At 43.6% G+C, this 20406-nt stretch overlaps 1 protein-coding gene across 2 annotated transcripts in view; it reads left to right on the top strand.

The window, feature by feature from the left end:
* Positions 1-20406, top strand: part of dapk1 (death-associated protein kinase 1) — a 100626-nt gene that overhangs the window by 59838 nt on the left and 20382 nt on the right. Inside the window, exons 11-19 of one of the 2 annotated variants that reach the window (XM_079516403.1) lie at positions 261-353; positions 4422-4541; positions 5703-5801; positions 6157-6255; positions 7693-7791; positions 7902-8099; positions 8547-8744; positions 10761-10859; positions 15937-16014. In XM_079516403.1, coding sequence (XP_079372529.1) covers positions 261-353; positions 4422-4541; positions 5703-5801; positions 6157-6255; positions 7693-7791; positions 7902-8099; positions 8547-8744; positions 10761-10859; positions 15937-16014 — 1083 coding nt within the window. The remainder of the gene's footprint in view (positions 1-260; positions 354-4421; positions 4542-5702; positions 5802-6156; positions 6256-7692; positions 7792-7901; positions 8100-8546; positions 8745-10760; positions 10860-15936; positions 16015-20406) is intronic. The other variant, XM_079516404.1, reaches the window with a different exon arrangement.

Genomic DNA, 20406 nt, shown 5'->3' with positions numbered 1-20406 from the left:
ATCAAATACACACACAGAGTATATGACAATTGAGGGGGAACTAACCATGTAGAAAACGTCAACTATTTTGACACACACACAAACACACGTACCACACACCCACGCCCGCTTCACTCCACAAACCATAATGGCTTCCCTCTTCCCATTTCCAAGTTCCTCCCCAGCTAAATCAATTCCTTTTAACGTGACCTGGCCATAGCCTTTCCAGTCAGGTAGACACTGGATAATCATTCACTCGTATCTGTTCTTCTCTGTTCCAGCAATCGGTTCGTCTCATCTCCTTATGTAACCGCCTGTCCCGTTCCTTCCTGTCCCGAAGTAACATCAGTGTTGCACGGAGTGAGGACACACTGGTAAGCTGCTGCTTTCCCTGATTGCAATGGACCATATTGACATGGCAGCTGTTGGTCAGTGTCAATCATTGGTCGGTGGAATTGATGGTCAATAGAATCAATGGTCAATGGAATCTGTGGTCAATAGAATCAGTGGTCAGTTAAATCAATGGTCATTTTACGTTGCAATTGACATTATTTAGCAGACGCTCTTATCCAGAGCGACAATTGCAAATTCAGCGTAAATGGAATAAACCCTAGTCTACAGAGTAACCTGACCACTCCCAATGGTCGGACTCGTTAGAGTCAATGGTCAGACGTATCTCAAAACCCATTAAAGAGCATTGCTGGATTTGATAGGAATATACTAGAACATATCCATATTGATACAGGTAGTCTACCCACGGGTAGGCTACCCACTGACATGCAGACCTGCCAGGCCGATATATATATATATGTCAATAATTGTTTTAAAGATTATCCCCTGCTCATTACTGTGCATAAATGTAGCCTAATGTATGTAGTGTGTACAGTTAAGCCTCAGTCACCTGGATGCGACTGAGTATCTGCCAGCATGAGAAAGAACAATATTGTCTACCATCGCTGCTACAAATCGCTGCTACAACTCCATCCTAAGGAAATACTGCTACTGTTACTGTTTTATCGCCTCACCATATCTTCAGTATAACCAGCCGGTAGACCGTTTCAGATTGTGGTTCAATTTGCAATGCTGATTTCATAGCTTCCAGTTACACCTCAGCTACTTTGGGTTCAATTACGTTTCTAAGAATGTCCTGGCAAAACTGATTAGTACCACATTCCCCAGAGTACCATGCTTGTTTGAGAAGCAGGGTAGTCTCAGGGGACTAGTGTTAATGAATGTACTTCAGCTGAAGAAAAATGTGTGTGTGTTTAAGCGTCTGCATGTGTGTTTGCCTACACTGATCTTGGGGTGTATTTATGCAGGTGATCATAACATGCTGCCTGGTGTGTTTGTCTGTGTCTACACAGTAAAATCCGCACTGTATTTTGCCGCTTGTATTTTGCGAAAATAGCAAATCCACATCCTCACAATACATCAATTGTGAGCTTGTAGATCGGCTATTTTAGCTATCTGACATTCAAAAAAGCATATCGACCAGGGGTTAAGTGGTTGACTCTGACTGTCAAATTAACAAGGAGGATTGTATTGTGAACAGGCAGTTATGTATCCTAGATGTGTCGCTGTCCCTATGTGATCTCAGGCTTAATGATCAACAAACTAAGGCCTGCTGTTTCCTTATCTAAACGTTTTATTGCAATTTCCTCATTTCATTGGAGAGCTGATAGACAGTTGACACAGTTCAGGTAATTCAACAATAGATATAGTGTGATAAAAGACATTTTTCACATAACTTGTTAATGACTGTAATTTGCATGCATTGTATCGTGCAGGGCACCCATTGCCCAAATTGCAAGTGATTCTGAGGTGTTTCTCATTAGTGCCCAATTTTGTGTTAACCATGTAGTCAAGACCCAGTATAATGAACAACGAAGCCAACATATTCCACCATGAAAGGCATTTGGCCCCCTTTTATTATGGAGGGAGGGATTGTTTTCTTTTTATATTTGAGGCCACTGATCCCTGACCAGTATGTGGTCTATTCATCGTAAAAGAAAAAACATATGAATGAATGAAGGGAAATTATCTGTGATACTGGTTCTCTAGACCCGAAAGATACATTTCACTAAAGTATAATATTTTATTTTTTATTTTTGTCTCCACCAGGCATGGGGAGAGTATGTTTTGTACTCCGTCCGTCCGTCTGTCTGTGTGTATGTCCGACCGTCCGTCTGTGTACAGCTAATCTCCGGCACCGTTGGCCCGGTCAATGCCAAACTGTGCACACACACACACTCCCTGGATGCCAACGACAAACCTCTGCTCCAATTTCTCCACAACGGCCTGTTATAGCGCCACCATGAGGCCGATGTTTGCAAAACACATTTCTTTATATTACACATTTTAGCCATACATCATGCAAATCGGTATACACTATCTCTATAGTCATGTGATCAACACGGACCTGTCTGCTTCCCCATATTTCATCCCCAATTCCCCATTGGCTAGGATTGCCTTCCAAAGTTTGCGGGATTGGTCCATTTTGGCAAAATGCCTCAAATCATGAACACAGCGTGCGATTTCTGTGAAATTTTACACACATTCCCACTAGGCCGTGGAAGAAACGGCACTTAACATTTTTCAAATTACCCTCATGGTGGCGCTATAACAGGCCAACTGCACCGATCTGTGTACAACTTTGTATGCACACTCCCTAGTTTATAGTTGCACATTAGAGAGTGCGTCGCAACAATATAGCTTTCATTTATTTATTTATCTTTTCTTGAACTGAGAATGTCACAATTCTGTAGCCTCGGAAACCCAGACGTTTTATTTACAATTCTGTGATGCACAGACTACACACTGCTAGTGGAGTTCATAAAGGGCCAACCTCTGGCTGTGAGAGCAGTGCTTCTCGAATATTTTAATGTCAAGGACCCCAAATTAATATGCTTTTGGCTGTGGACCCCCTTCAGAAAATATTTTGTGCCAGGGACCCCCAATGTTTCGGCTGTTTTCAAATAGCCGATGTAGTGTTAAAGTGGTTGAACTGATTTTGATGCTATGTAAACTAATTTAGCTGGGGACCCCAGGAACCCCCTTAACACAATCAGCGCCGGGATTCCTTCAAAATAGGAGCTCTGGGGTGCCGGAAAGACATGGCCGCTTTTACTCTGAAACACTAGCTAGCTTACCTTGCTCTCGATTTGATTTATACGATACATGATCCAAAAAGCGTTCATATTTTGAACGAGAGGCCGATGAGGAGCAGAAATGAAGCGCTAGTATATCCATCAGCTCAAAACCACGGAGAGCGCCCTGGATTAGGAGAGACGAAGCTTTCTTTCTGCCGCGCTACCAGGCTAGTGAACGGGAAGCTATATGACCGTAGAGCGAAGCGTAGGGTGGCCGAGACTCCGACTGAAAAAATAAAAAGAGAACATTTCAGAATATTGATATCACTGAGGATGCGCTAGGACGTGTACACACGTCCAATCCGTCGATTGGATTCCCTATGACGTGTGGTCACGTCAGATGGACGGAAACGGTTAAGAACCTCTGGGAGGTCCCCGTACCCCACTTTGAGAACCACTGCTCTGTAATACAGTAATAAACAGTACCACATTGTTACTTTCAATTTGAAAACAAACCAAAAACAATAGCTGCACAATCTACAAACAATGTAGAAGGTTGTATTCAATATAAAGCTGTTAACTGCAAGATGCCAGTTAAAACGATACACTCCCAGGGCAGCCGCTGGCGGAGGTGGACCGCTGGTCCACGTCTGTGTCATGTGCCTGCCTGGTTGGCCCGAGAGATCACCACTGCCCTGGCAGCGAGATGAAGTTGGAGAATGTGTTCCGCATGGCTGGGCAAACTCCCTTGCACACACACATCCGCACACCCGTGCTCTCTCTCTCTCGCTCGCTCGCACGCACGCACGCACGCACGCACGCACGCACGCACGCACGCACGCACGCACGCACGCACACACACACACACACACACACACACACACACACACACACACACTCCTCTCCTTGCCTCCCTCCTCCTTTCTCTTTGATGTATTTTTCTCTTTCCTTGTATCTGTGCAGCAGAGCATTCCGGCTCATTTCGGTGCTGTTCCACTGATGCTGTTTGAAGGTTATTGGGTCACATGCCTAGCTGGCGCCTGAGAAAGATTCTAATGAGTTCTGCTTGCCTTGTTATTCATCTGAACGGCAGCGATGGAAGAATTAATTGCTGAATTTGGTGAATTTGTGTGGCTGCTGCATGAGGTCGTCTGTTACCCAGACTTGGTGCCTATAAGAAGAAGGGACAGAGACGGTAAATTTGTGAGAGCAAGAGAAATGTCATTGGAGAGAGACATAACCTGAGAGAGCATGAGAGGGACAACATGCTGCACTCAGCTTGTTATCGGGGTTTTAAATGACGAATGACAAGCAAAATATTTCATTTATCAGTGGCTGTCAATCCCCATATAGGATGAGGAAGACTCCTTCGTGATGAAGGCCATTATCCACGCCATCAACGATGATAACGTGCCCGGCCTCCAACACCTGCTGGGTTCCCTGACCAGCTACGACGTCAACCAGCCCAACAAGGTGACACACTCCCACAAACACAAAACCAAGGGCCTTTTCCCAGCCTGAATGGGTATTATCTACTAATGTCATGTCACATTACATTACATCATTTGGAGAAAATGGCTGATCTACATTCTCACAACGTGCCGCCTGCCGACTTGTTGCTAGCTTGTAGATTGGCTATTTGCTATTTGGCTATTTTCGGTGCCCAACATCATTGACGGAAAGTCTGCTGACAAAGCATACACCCCTCACAAAAGAACAACTAACTAACGGTTCCTCTTGTTTTGTTTATTTCTGGCAAGCAAATCTCGCAGGCAACCATGAATTCTCCCTTCTTCCAGCGGCTCGCTGGCTTCCACTCTTGACAGGGAGGAAAGGCTGTTTGTTTGACAGCTGACGGGGGGCGTGGGTGGGGGATGTAATGGTAAGGGGCTCAGTCAAGTATGAACGAAAGGCGAGTGAGCAATGAGACGGGACGGGCAAAGAGAGAAAGATGGAGAAGGACCATACGTCAAGTCACACAGAGTGCAAGGGGGCAGGCGTTAAAGAACGGGAAAACAAAGAGACAGGAAGTTAAGACAGAAATGGAACGATGTACATTGCTAGGAGGCAGCCAGCTGCCTGGATGGATTCTGGACTACTTCTCTGTATCTCCCTCTCTCTGTCTCACTCTGTCTCGCCCTCTCTCTTCCTTCCTCTCTTGACTCTTGCTCTCATCCGTTCTCTGTGTTTTGGTCTTGTGTTTCCACTACCACACTGATATCCAACTAAATGTGGGTTGTTGTTGTGAATACAGAGTCTTTGCTGGGGAATGTCACTGTTTGTCCTTTGTCCTTTGAGGGCTCACACTGGCAGAAACTTAAAACTTGGCCTTCATCTTACGTAGACAGTCTGAGAGTTTCCAGTATAAAGGGCGTCAAATATCGGTGAAGCTGCCCTTTAAAGAAAATCTAATTGTATTATACTTGTCAATTTGAACACTGAAATTAACACTTAAATTGTGTGTGTGTGTGTGTGTGTGTGTGTGTGTGTGTGTGTGTGTGTGTGTGTGTGTGTGTGTGTGTGTGTGTGTGTGTGTGTGTGTGTGTGTGTGTGTGTGTGTGTGTGTGTGTGTGTGTGTGTGTGTGTGTGTGTGTGTGTGTGTGTGTGTGTGTGTGTGTGTTGTGTGTGTTTCAGCATGGGACCCCTCCCCTCCTGATTGCAGCTGGTGGCGGTAACATTCAGATCGTCCAGGTGCTGATGAGTAAAGGCGCAGAGATCCAGGCTCACGATAAGGTGACAGACTTCATCTATCAGTATCCTGTCGGCAGAACACTGCAGACCTGGGATTCTCAACCTTTTTAAGTTCAAGTACCCCCTGTTTGATATGCATTAGGCCTCTGACCCCCATTTGGTACGACCGTTATCTCTGGATCCCCAATCTGCACTGTAAAATCAGCTATCTTCACAGTTAATTAGCCTAACCCACGATGCAAGTGCAATTAGTGTATCCCTAAGTACTTGCACGCAGTATCGCTGCTCCATCTGAGAACTGACGTGCCAAGGACGCTCTTGCCAAGAGAAGATATCAACAGTTTGCAGGGAGTGTGATAAATGCCTTAGAGTTCTTCTCTTCTCTCGTCCCATGCAGAGTGGAGCCAACGCTATCTATTACGCAGCGAGACACGGCCACGTCGAGACCCTGAAATTCCTGCATGAAAAGAAGTGTCCTCTGGACGTTCAAGATAAGGTACCTTGAGTACCTAGCTCGCTCTCCCTCTCCTCTCTCTAACTTGTATACCCCCACCCCCACCACAAACATTCTGGCATTACTCTCATTCATTAATCTCAGTCAGTACATACTCCACGCTCTTCAAACCTGTTTTAATTTAAAAAGTCACACATCACACCTTCACAAATACATGGTTACACACAGCAGCCATACACAGCACACTGCAGCAGCTACCTGCGGAGAAAACCAGTTACTCTCTCTTTCATCCGCTTATATGCTGTTGCTATAGAAACAAGCCTTGCAGGGAACGGCTAACAGACTGTGTGTGTGTGTGTGTGTGTGTGTGTGTGTGTGTGTGTGTGTGTGTGTGTGTGTGTGTGTGTGCGTGTGCGTGTGTGTGTGTGTGTGTGGCGTGCGTGCGTGCGTGAGTCTGCTTCTTGTGATGCTGGTTTCGTCAAGACTAAAAAGGAAAATCCCGAGGCGTTGTCTCATTTTTAGAATCAGTCTAACCCCAGCAACCCCCCCCCCCCCCCCTCTCCACCCCAGCAGCAGCAGAAGCAACCCCCCTTATTGTTTGTGATTATTGCTGACATGAAGATGGTGACAGCACTAGATTTCAATGAATACATTGAAATCTAGAACTATTATTACTGTGGACCTTACAGCAGTGGTTCTCAAACTTTTTCATGTCAAGGACCCCTAATCTGATATGGTATGTAGTCCCCCATCTGAAAAGATTTACTGACCCCCATAAGAGAAGATTTGTGTATACATTTTTTTTTTTAAATGCAAACATTTTCACAGATTTTACTAGATTTTCTAAATGTTTGGAAAATAGCCACACTACATGCTAACAACACGTCCCAATGTGACGCATTGTTAGCCTGGCTAATAAGCCAGACCGAATCAGCCGTTGGCAAAACAAAATTGCCTGCCGGCGGATTACGGTCTGGAGAGGCTCAATTGTACGCCCATTTCCTACACCAGAGAACTGGTGTGGCCAATCGGGACACGGTATGCAATATGGGCGGGCTTTGGTACAGTAACGTTCAATGCTTGAGACCTTTGACTGACAGTAGCTCTAACCAATTGCGTCAAAGAGAAAATGTTTGAACCCGCCCCCCGGGAAACAAGATCCATACACAGCATCTCCAGACTCAAATATCACACGACAGTGTGATTTGAGTCTGGCTTATTAGCCAGGCTAACGCATTGTGAGCTTGTAGATCGTCTATTTTTACATAGTCAAAGTATAAAATTGGGTTAATGTTGTTAAACAGATTTTGATGCTATATAAACAAACTTTTGGGACCGCTGCCTTAGAGAACGTGATCACGTTAATTAGTTTGTTTGTTTCTGTTTCATTAAAAGCTAACATTTTAGCTGACACAGCATTTGTAGTGCCGGTGGGCATCAGGTAATGGTTTACTTAACGTTTCTCTGTCTGGTGTGCAGTGTGGGGAAACGGCGCTCCATGTGGCGGCACGCTACGGCAATGTGGACGTGATCAGCTACCTCTGCAGTATCCAGGCTAACCCTGACCTGGCCGACAGGGTAGGTACACACCACACACACACACCCCGGACGGACGGACGGACGTTTTTTTGTGAATGAATAGATAGATATAACTGTATCCGTGTCTACGTTTTGTCTTGTCATTCCAGGAGCAGGAGACCCCGCTGCACTGTGCTGCCTGGCATGGCTACTCGGCGGTGGCGCACGCCCTCTGCCAGGCGGGGTGCCAGGTGGACGCCAGGAACCGCGAGGGTGAGAGCGCCCTGCTGACGGCCTCGGCGCGCGGCTTCAGCGACATCGTGGAATGCCTGGTGAAGAACGGAGCCGACATGGAGGGCACAGACAAGGTAGCAGCACTCACCCCCACCATCGAGCTACGTCTCGCTTGGGACAGGCCGTCTTATGACGCTGTCGCCTGCCACAAATAACGCATGTACTAGTTCACAACACGTTGGATCGCAATTGATGATTGGCTATTACGGCTGGTAAATCATTATTTGAATTTCGAATATTCATTGAATATGGGGGGGGGGGGGGGGAATTATATTTGAATATAAAACATAATATTCGATTTTACATGTATAAACATAGATATATACATATACATATACATATACATATACATATATATATATGTATATATATAGCATAACGCTTGTTGTGAAGGAATTTGTAGAATCGGCCTCAGATCTTAATGGGTTAAGTAAGAGTTCAACATTGTGTGTGTGTGTGTGTGTGTGTGTGTGTGTGTGTGTGTGTGTGTGTGTGTGTGTGTGTGTGTGTGTGTTGTCCAGGACGGCCACACAGCGCTCCACCTGGCGGTCAGAAGGTGTCAGGTGGAGGTGGTCCGCTGCCTCCTCAGACACCACTGCCACGTAGACCAGCAGGATCGCCACGGCAACACGCCGCTGCACATCGCCTGCAAGGACGGCAACCTGCCCATCGTCACGGCCATCTGCCACGCCAAGGCCAGCCTGGATCTGGCTAACAAGGTCAGGAGAGCACGGCTTCACTACTCCAGCACTTCTCCGATATTCTTTCATGTCGGGGGACTCCCAAATTGAATGTTTTGTGCCAAGGACACTGACATTTTCACAATCCTTCAAGATTGTTTATGTGTTTCAGAAATAACTAATTGCAGATACCCCCTTGTAGAGCTTGTAGATCACCCCTGGACCCCACTTTGAGAACCAGTGCAACCAGTGCATGAACACACTGGCAGCTGCTGTCAGATATCAAGCTCTGGTCTCGGGTTGAACTAGTGATCAGTAACAGAGACAGGACAGATGGTTGGAATGCAGAGAAGTAGTCTGCATTGAACTAGTGATCAGTAACAGAGAAAGGAAGGACAGGTGGTTGGAATGCAGAGGAGACTGCGTGCATATATGTGACTTTGATCTTCTGCCTTTTTCGAAATGGAGGACATTCAGTCTTTAATGGACTCGCTCGGGTAAAGTTCCTGCCCACCACCACGGAGACTAGAGGTTTTAATTATTTGCAGTGTCTTCGGCTTGGCCAGGCATCCAAATGAGCACAATGGGAAGCCGTGCAACCAGGGAGGGTGATTTCCGTAGTCTTGCTTAGTCAGAATTTCAGAGTGTTCCTCCACATTGCGTTGTTACGTCCTTCCTCTGTTAAACACCTCAATGCCAGGACATCTTGACATCATGCGTAGACACGTGGTTGTCTAGTTTAGCAGCAGTTACAAGCAACTAGAATAAACAGGTAAGCGCAAATTGGCATAAGGACTAAATTGTGAGGAAAACAAATGTCAAAAATAAAAAGTCACTGAGTGAAATGGAATACAGCTCCTGTTTTTCTCCCAGACTTCTCAACCACAATATGGCTTTGATTGAACAATTACCATTTAGATTGTTGTTTTGTTCACATGGTGAGGGGAATGCATGTGGCAAAGAGAGAGGAACCCAAAGCTCACTCTCCCTGTCTCACACGGTTTCTGTTTACGGATCATAAATTGGCATACATTATGGTTAATTACTCTATAATCACACAGTAATTGTGCCCTGTGATTAAACCTAATCAGAGTGAAGCTAATGTGTTTCCTTTTTTGATTTTTACAACTTATTCAACGTATTAAAACATTGGATAGAAGTACATATGTACATATGTATATATATATATTAAAAAAATACCAATTAGAGCAAGTATAGACATGCTGAAATGAAGCCCAACGTTTTCTTAACGGCAGCTCCCACCTCACCCGTTTTTTATGTGAAGGCACATGATGCCTGCCTGCTGTAAGCCTGTGATGCGCACCACTTCCCACAACATTCCTCTGTCTCTTCTGAAGCCGCATCCTATTTTGACACCAAGTACTTTAATGTATTCTGAGACGGGGTTGCTTTTCACAGACAGCCTAAACCCTCTCAGCTTTCACACGGGGAGACATTTTGGGTGGCGATGTGCATCAGGAAGGAGCAATACTAGCCTATGTTTTGATTTATTCATATTGTTGTTGTCGGCATGTATTCAGTTTCTGAAATGTCATATCACATGGGTGGCGAAATGCAGACGGATCTGGGAGCTTGGTCTGCATTTCTGTTTGTGGTGAACGAAAATGTTTGAATCAATGCAGCAGTCTCAGCAGGAACAACATAACAGTAGTTTGTCATGGAGTGGATAAAGTTTGTTGCTGTGGTAAACAACACCTTAAAGCTTGGCTCTAATGCTGAAACCACCAAATTGACTATTTTGCAATAAAATGTGCATGATGACTTATCACCTAAGTAATATTCAATAATGCGTTAATAATACTTTCATTTTCTCAGCCTAGATGTCACATTTTTCAAATTATATATGATATCTTGTGCTCATTAGTTGCATTCTCCTCACTTTGACAGAGTGGAGCATTGTATTGATTTAAGAAAAAAAGGTATTGACATCAGGCTGTTCTCCACTTTTGCCTATAATTAAATATTTGTATGGGTATTTGACTTGTGTGTAACCTCAGAGTGAACAAGCGTGTTCCATCTTGTTTCTTTGTCCAGTACGGGAGAACTCCTCTTCACCTGGCAGCCAACAATGGTGGTCTGGAGGTGGTTCGCCATCTCTGCCTGTCTGGAGCCAACATCGATGCCATCACCAATGTAAGTCATTACAACGGCTTTATCAATGTTCGCGATTATGAAATGTTACATGACGATTAATTGACACAAATAATTCCAGTTAACAATTGTAATTGTGCTTTGTCGTTGAACAAAGGAATCAAAATTACATTTCTGTTCCACAGGGCAGATATAACAAATTAAAAAAAACGACTGACATATTTAATAACTTTATACTAAGCATAAACACAAATTATAATATTTTTGAAAAACCTTTTAGAAAATATATGAACATTTTTCAACATGGAAACTAGCAATTGATGATTGCGCAAAATAATAATTTAGGCGATTACGTAATAGTTGTGACTTGTGACAGGCCTATTCATGTTCTGCAGAGAACACTGTTTGATGCATTGCTCATGTCAAGAATATGTGTGTGGGGGTAACTATAAAGCCAAAGTGTGTTATTTTCTATTCATGGCATGAATATTATTCTATGGCCGTGTATTGAAGGTGTGTTTGCAACAGGACATGAAAGCACTTTTGTATTGCTTCAGTGTTCCGGGCATAAGCGTTGGTTGGTCAAGAGCCTCTTCTGGTTATGTGATTAATGATGCTGCGTCAGTGTGTTCATAGCTGAATAGCTTTGCTGTCCAGTAGAGATGAGAATGCATTAGCATGCAGAGAGGAACAAGGACTTGTCACCAGCAGAGGTTTCAATGGGTGGCTTTGACGTGCTTCCGAAAAATATTATGGATGAACCATATGGCATACTGTATGGCATACTGTAGCTCTATACGTCTCAGCTGAGCTCATCTCTTCTTGGCTCAATTTGTGGACGTTCAAATTAGGGCTTATTTGTGCAATGAGGGTTCGGATAGTTAATTTTCTGCTTGAGCTAGTTTGCATCAAATATGGTAAATGAAAGCAGAAAAGCTGATGACAGATCTTTCTCTCAGAGGAGGGTTTAATATGCAGGCTTCCGCTGCAGCACAAAGAACGAACCAAGTGTCTAAATATTAGGACCGCTCTCTTAAAACTGAGTTGCACTCCATTCCATCCAAAACTGATTTGATTGTTTTCAGAGCTGATTGGCCTAAAGATACCTGTGTCTCTTCCACCGTCATATTGTCGTTGTCAGACAGAAACATTGTCAATTTCATCTTTTTATGTTTTTTCATAATGCCCTATGTGATCATTTATTGTATGAATACACCTCGACAAGCTCACAACACATCACGATGAAACATGTGAGATTGTAGCTCTGCTAGTGCTACTATTTTGAAACATTTTGAAAGATTCTTCAACATTTTGGAATATGTTTGCCTATGACATGCACCAAATAGGGAGGTCGAAAGTGGTTAAGTCTGTGTATGTGTGTTTTTATTAACAGTGCTTGTGTCTAAATAATAACTACATAAGATCTATTGGAACACAGGTTATTTTTCCTGAAAAGTAATAGTTTTGGACAAACAAGGTTTCTGCCGGACAGCGATATGCTCGTGGCTGTGTTTTAGTCATGAAAACATGCTTGCAACTGCATTCACCTATGGAAAGATCTTGTGTTGTATAGTCACTCATTCTATCTACCTCCATGTTCACCGCATGTCAATTCAAATGTCAGATATTTAAGTGGACATTGTCAAGGTATGGGTATACAGTTCCCAACCTAATGTGACACCTACAAACAAATCTGTCAGACACAATAAGTTAATAATGCATTATGCAGAGCAAGAGGTACAAAAGGTGGCACAAGACTGAACAGAAAGTGATTCTGTTGCATGCCTTGAAGCTCTAGTTTCCTCATGAGCTGTAGAGTTGTCATATCATATAACAGAGAATGATGCTCTGTTCCACAAGCCTGTGTGTGTGGTCTAGTCTAGTGTTCTTGGAAAAAACCCATGTCCTACCTAACAACAGGGTCAAAATGTCTCAATGGAAGAGTAGGGACTGGGAGACCACTTCCAACCACCTCAGATGTGCTAGTTATATTTTATTAACATACTATACTACAGTAACTCCCGGATTGTCGCTTTAAAGATTAAATCGTCTGAATGGAAAGTGCCAGTTGAGTTTTTTCCTTCTCACTGTGCTATTCTCTTCTTATTAATATTGTATGATGGCTTAGGCACTGCATGTTTAATCCAGAGAGCAGGTATTGGGATATATAATTCATTCTGCTGTGGCTCATGGTCACTGGCTTTTTCTGAGAAGAGAGAGAGAGAGAGATCCATATTCTGTTCCATATCAATCATGTTTTGGTAATATTTTCAGGAGCCATTTGGACCATTTGTAGATGGTGCATTCATATAGCGCTTTTATCCAAAGCGCTTTACATAGATTGTGCATTGCATTCACCCATTCACACAGACAACCTGCACATCGGGAGCAATTAGGGTTCAGAGTCTTGCTCAAGGACACTTTGACACAAACTCTGGGGGAGCCAGGGATCGAACTGGGAATCTCACGGTTCCCATCCGGCCACTCTACCCCTAAGCCACTGCCACCCCAGTGTAGATATCATGTTCTGCGTGCGTGCGTGCGTGTGTGTCTTGTGTCGACCGACGTGCTGCATGCCGTCAAAACATGCCGAGAACCTCCGCTGACCGTATCTCTGGAAAAATGTCATTCATGAAATGTTGCATACTCTAATTGGATGGGTTAGTTAATGTTCTTTTTTGGCAAGTTTGGCAATGCTGTCATGTCGGCAGTATGAATGCTCAAAACTCAACGTGTCGGTCGACACTTGTGGCTCAAAGCATAATTTGGCCTTTAGACTTAATAAGAAAGGTTTCTTAATCTTAGATTTAACATTTTACAATTACAATTTAGGCATTTAGCAGTGTTAATCCAGAGCGATTAACAGTAATTTCGTAAGGTAAACATGGGGTAATACATCAAATGCTAGGATCTAGGATCATAGGTAATCAGTCTAACAGTATACGTAATATATATTTAAATACAATATCTGCAGATTAAGCATTTAGAGGGTTGGAGTTTATGATTTATACTACAGAATACAGCATATAGCCAATCTATCTCAGGCTTTAGGGTTGGTTAAAGGGGTGAGTGTGAGAGAGAGAGAGAGAGAGAGAGAGAAGAAGAAGCCTGGGCTTCACGATGACAGATTGACAGTGTAGTGGGAGATTGACAGGAGGCTCATTGGAACTATTGTGTGTCTGTGTCAACATGCTGAAGAAGGGGAAATGAAAGAGAGTTGTCAGCTAGGCCATTTGTGGAGATGGATGTACTGTGTGTGTGTGTGTGAGAGGATTTGTGTGTATCTGTGCATGTGTAACACAGTATAACAATCTAACCACAGCAAACGTGTGGTAAGGTATTGTAATCTCTCCTGTCTGTGTGTTTTTGTGTCTATAAATAAAATAATAACATGGTATGGCCAGATTTTTATATGTTCTTTGGGCTTTTCTGCCTTTATTGGATAGTACAGTGAAGAGTGACAGGAAACGGGGAGAGAGAGACAGGGAGTGACACGCAGCAACGGTTGTCAGGCTCGGAAATTGGACCTGCGACTCGCTGTCAGGCTGCATTAGAGCCTATATTAATATCAGCCTTACACCGGGGCTCCACCGGGCGAGTCAGCGTCGCGTCTCCGTCACCGTCAGGGAATGTTCCCTTTTTAATCAATGAAGGGTGGCTCCACTGCCCGCGTTGCGTGACTGCATTAAAATTGCCCCGGTTCATTTTTTGACTCACGCGACGGAGACGCAACGTGCCCGGTGGAGCCCCGCCGTTAGCCTCATAGGGCAGGCCATCGGTGCCCCCATGGGCTGGTTTTCATGAAACTAGATAGGAATGATCAGTGGGCTATTAAGGGATGTGTAAAGGTGACCAAAATGAAAATGTATTACTATATTTCTATTAATAACGACTGTTCAAATAATCGACAATGTGTTTTTTTTTTATGTTTTGGGTGGATTTGTTTGGGTGAAATTGTTTGGGGATTTAAAAAAGATTATCACCACCAAATCACCATCCTATTTAAAATTCTATTTTTAATTACTTCCTGGAAACACAAAATAAAAAATAAATAAATATTACACCCGTACTAGATATTCTCTAAAATGTAGTTACATCGGCAAGGTTTGGATGACAATATAGTCCTTGCGACTGTATTTGTTTTTTCTTTTAATACAAAAAATAAAAAAAGAGAAAAAAAAATAAACTAGAAAAAGTGCCCTTCTGGGCACAGGTCTCCACCAGGAGGATAGGAGTGTGTGTGATGTTTGGCAAAATGCCTTTGATGGCAATTGGATGATTTGAGGCATTTTGTTCCAAACATGTGACAGTGTAATGAAACAGTGTAAACATTGCAACATTATTATCACATCTGCTTCCAAGTTTTAGGCCGCTGCACTTTGTAATATTAGCAAACATTGCTTTTTCTTTGGTCAACAGAAATCTTGTTATTCGTATCAACTGTGTTTAGCTGTGTCAGGTGGAATGAGTAGCATGGCGAGCTGGTGGTTTAATGTGTTGGCTAACAGCTCTGTTTCTTTTAGCCATATACTGGATGTTTGACATTCAAGTATTCCTATACACAGCATCCCCAGCCTACCAAAGCAGTCATCAAGTTTTTGTTCATATAACAAGTGTGATTGCTTGTGGTTCTCAAGTCATCTGAATATTGAATATTATAGAACATTTGAATAATATTATTTTTTTATCTCAGTGAAACAAGCTCTTGATGGTGGTGGCTGTGGCCACAGTGGAGTTGGCCAGTAGGGAAAGGTCCCAGTGGTTGACTTTGGCATGCTTGACTGTCAACACTGGCCTGCATAGAACCTTCATGATGCATTTTGCCCTAATGTTTGACTAGATGTGGGCATATAGCAAGTGTAAATGCAAATTCTGAAGAAAACTTTGATAAACTTGTCTGTCTGTCTGTCTCACGTTGCGCTACGACGTGCTGTGAGCTTGTAGATCTGCTATTGTCGGCTAATGTTCCCCTCGGAATATAGGGATGCTAGGGTTCAAGTGGTTAATGTAAATAAAATAAACTGTTCCTATCACACAAAGATTTGGTACTAACTATGAGGACCCCCTGTTGAAGACCCATGCCTGGCTAGTGACTCATTTGTCTGTTTCTCTCTTCTAGGATGGGAAGACCGCAGAGGATCTGGCTTCCAGTGAACAACATGAACACATTGTTGCGTTACTAGGCAGGCTTAAGAAGGTATGCAGATTTGTGTGTGTGTGTGTGTGTGTGTGTGTGTGTGTGTGTGTGTGTGTGTGTGTGTGTGTGTGTGTGTGTGTGTGTGTGTGTGTGTGTGTGTGTGTGTGTGTGTGTGTGTGTGTGTGTGTGTGTGTGTGTGTGTGTGTGTGTGTGTGTGTGTGTGTGTGTGTGTGTGTGAACTTCTAAGCACATTTCTGATTTTGTGGTATGTGTGGTATGAATGATTACTTTTTTGAAATGGAACAGGAAAACCACACCCAACTTTCACAAATGCTTGATCACACTTCAGCTCTTCTCTTCATGTGATGTGAGGTGCAGAATGAAACGTTTACACCATGGTAGATTGCACTATTCAGTCTCTCTCCTCTGTACTTAAGGCATAAGCTTGTATGCATATATGACCGTACGTTTAAACATATTGAAAGGTTTCGCAAAAAACACAATTTTTTAAGCATTTTCAAAACTGTTCCCATGGACCACCTGCAATTTTGCCATGGACCCCTGTTTGAGATACAGTGCCATAGATAGACTATGCCATCTCCTGAAACTATGAAGATGATGCCTCATCCTGGTGGTAATGTAGTCTGCCAATAAATGCACTGCATTGTGAGTCATTATTTAAGCAGGTGATTCTCCAAGAGCCGATGTGACTCGTGTTCAGATAACTATTCCTGTCAAAACCCTGCCTAAAATGTAAATAATTTCAGATGAGAATCACATTTATTACAGCTAAAGCAAGCACATTTACTAAAGCAAGGTGCCCTTTGAGCATTTCTCCCTGACAACTCTCTGACATCTTCCCATGGAAACATCCGCCCCTTCCTCCCAGACCTACCTCCCTAGCAACCTTTTTACCCCCCACCAGCTTAGGTACAAATGATCGTATTCCATTATGTTTGCCTGTGATTGGCTTCCAAAATTCAAAAAAGCTTGATGGTGCACAGCAAGTTCCACTGCATTATTCTGGATGGAATGTCATGCATTGAAACAATAGTTCCAAATTCCACATTTGTGTACTATTTACATAAATGTAAAGCACCCTAATTTATTCAACCTTTATTTATTTTCTTGGAAATACATTGAAGGCAGAGCCCTCATTTTCAATGATGCCGAGATTACAGAAGGCACAATACACAATACAGGAGCGATAACATTGAAATAAAGCAAGTTACTGTGAAAATAAGTAAAGAACAGAGTATGCAAACAATATTTAATACGACACCTTAAATGGAACATAATCAAAGGCTGAACCCCAGAATTTGGAGGTGATCCAAACACCAAGCTTTTATGTACCACATGACTCATTCAATATAAGGATACAATAGGATTGATATCTTATCTGTCTCTAAATTTGACAAGTAGTTTTACTTTATATGACTATGTACTAACATTGAAAGGAAGGTCTTATTATTATTATATATTTCACTGTGTTGATTTGACAAGAGAGGCAGTCTGACACTGGTACCATAGATGTAGATTGTAGATGGTGTGAAAATCACTTCTGCAACTGAGAAGAACAGCTTGTTGAATGTGAGAAACCTCACAACTGTTTGTCTTTTAATAGACATTTTCAGGCATATGGAAAAGTTAGAGAAGAAGCACGATACTAAATTCTATTTGGATGGATAGAGGTTTTCTCTTATGAATTTGCCTCTGGGGTCACCGCCTGAGTCCGCGTGTAGAGACCGGATGTCGGCTCGTTCACTCGTGCGTGGGTCTTTCATTCCTACTAACAACAAACTACATGGTGTAACAGGGGTTGTCGACAGATTCTGCTGCGGAGCTCTGAATCTGTCTTGGGAGATTAGTTGATGCAGTATGCATATTTAACTTTTTTTTTTGCCACAATTTAGGCATTTAGCAGACGCTCTTAATCCAGAGCAATTTACATTAAAGGAGAATTCCATGCTAGAAGGCTTTCTTACCTTTATTTGTAATTTATTTTATTGTAAAATCGTAATTTTATGTTACATTATCATTAAAGGGGCGACTGTGGCTCAAGAGGTAGAGCATGGGTCGGCGGTTCGAATCCAGGCTCCTCCTGTCTACATGTCGAAGTGTCCTTGGGCAAGACACTGAACCCCAAATTGCTCCCGATGTGCTGGTTGGTACCTTGCATGGCTTCCGCCGCAATCGGTGTATGAATGTGTGTGTGAATGGGTGAATGTAATGCACAATCTATGTAAAGCGCCTTGGATAAAGGCGCTATATAAATGCACCATTTACCATTTACCACAGGTAATCACTGGCATAGGGTTTTTAATTCTGAAAGTCTCAAGACCGTAAGGATCCACAGTTAAATCCATTTACACTGGGTTTCTCTGTGGAGTTGAGGCCTCTCTCTCTTTGATGACTTGTCTTCCAGGATAACAAGAACTCCATCCAAATGCAGAATACTTTGATGAGCATGAAACCAGTTGCTATGATACCAGATTACGACGACCCAGTTGAACGCTTGACGTTACTGAACAGTAGAGCAGAATATGAATGTCCCTGTGAGGGAAGTAGGGAACAGTGTGAAATACTAGCAGCAGTGGTCCAGACCCTGTGAGGGAAGGAGGGAACAGTGTGAAATACTAGCAGCAGTGGTCCAGACCCTGTGAGGGAAGGAGGGAACAGTGTGAAATACTAGCAGCAGTGGTCCAGACCCTGTGAGGGAAGTAGGGAACAGTGTGAAATACTAGCAGCAGTGGTCCAGACCCTGTGAGGGAAGTAGGGAACAGTGTGAAATATTAGCAGCAGTGGTCCAGACCCTGTGAGGGAAGTAGGGAACAGTGTGAAATACTAGCAGCAGTGGTCCAGACCCTGTGAGGGAAGTAGGGAACAGTGAAATACTAGCAGCAGTGGTCCAGACCCTGTGAGGGAAGTAGGGGACAGTGTGAAATACTAGCAGCAGTGGTCCAGACCCTGTGAGGGAAGTAGGGAACAGTGTGAAATACTAGCAGCAGTGGTCCAGACCCTGTGAGGGAAGTAGGGAACAGTGTGAAATATTAGCAGCAGTGGTCCAGACCCTGTGAGGGAAGTAGGGAACAGTGTGAAATACTAGCAGCAGTGGTCCAGACCCTGTGAGGGAAGTAGGGAACAGTGTGAAATACTAGCAGCAGTGGTCCAGACCCTGTGAGGGAAGTAGGGAACAGTGAAATACTAGCAGCAGTGGTCCAGACCCTGTGAGGGAAGTAGGGAACAGTGAAATACTAGCAGCAGTGGTCCAGACCCTTGTTGAGAATATGCCAAGATATGCTGCAATGTTTCCTTCTGTTCATCTTGACCTTGCACCATATTCTTCAGACTCTGTACTAACGTACTGGTGTTGACGTTATCTTGGCTGGTTTGACTCAGGTCTCAAAAATGTATGCACCGATGCACCCGCGCGGGGGGAGGGGGTGCTTTAGATAAAGGTATGCACCACCATAGATGCATACTAAATAAACTATTCATTCTATTAGTTAATTCCGAATGCCTGCTGCTGAATGGTCTCCTAAAGCAGTCATTCTCAACCTTTTTTCCAGGACCCCCTTGTTTGATATGCATCCAATGCATCCAATCTACACTGACAAATCCTCAGTGTAACGCCCAAACCACACCAATGCAACTCCTTGCAACAAAACGGTTTTAAGGACATGTCACTGCCATTGGGGATAATGGTTGCACAGGCCCGGCCCTGTCCAAGCTGGGAGGGGGCTTGGATGCAGTAAACTCAGGTATCTAGTTTGTCGCTGTCCAACCTTCCTACCCCGTGTTATGAACTATTGTTTTTGCCACGTTAAGTGGCAGCAGAGTGTAGCTAAGCCTTGCCAGGGGATTCTTTGATTTTTCCTCATGTTCATTTCCTGTTTACCAGCCTCCAGACCACCATTGTAAGGATCGGCTATTATTAGCATTAGCTCACGCTGTTTATCTTTCGCCAGAAACTTTAACATGTCGGGAGCGATACGGTACAAAATCACAAATGACATCCAAACTTTGGATGGATGCCGATCAACCATGGACAGCGCTCGTCCAAGGCTTTGAAAATCCTACTATGAACGGAGGGAGGTCTATGGGGCCGTGTGCAAATATCCTGGTTGCCTACCGGACCTGTTAAAAGCTGATTTTCGGCTCAACTGCTTCATATATGGTGTAAGGGGGGAAGTATGAATATGAACGTAGCTGGCAGATAACGTCCCATAGGTGGGGGTACGAATATGTATGTAGCTGGCAAAAAAAGAGTTAAAGAAAAACGGTCTGCTCAGTTCAAAGCTTGTATGACTGTTTGGGGGGGGCCTCTAGCACCTCCCAGGGCCCTTGGTGTAGTTAGCGTATTCGGCGGGCCGGCACTGTGGTTGCTTGCAACTACTCACAACTGTTTGGTTGCAAGGAGTTGCATTAGTTGCATTGGTGTGGTTTGGGCCT

Source organism: Electrona antarctica (assembly GCF_951216825.1).
Source record: "Electrona antarctica genome assembly, chromosome: 12".
Classification (NCBI taxonomy): Eukaryota; Metazoa; Chordata; class Actinopteri; order Myctophiformes; family Myctophidae; genus Electrona; species Electrona antarctica.
This window is presented reverse-complemented; position numbering and strand designations above follow the sequence as displayed.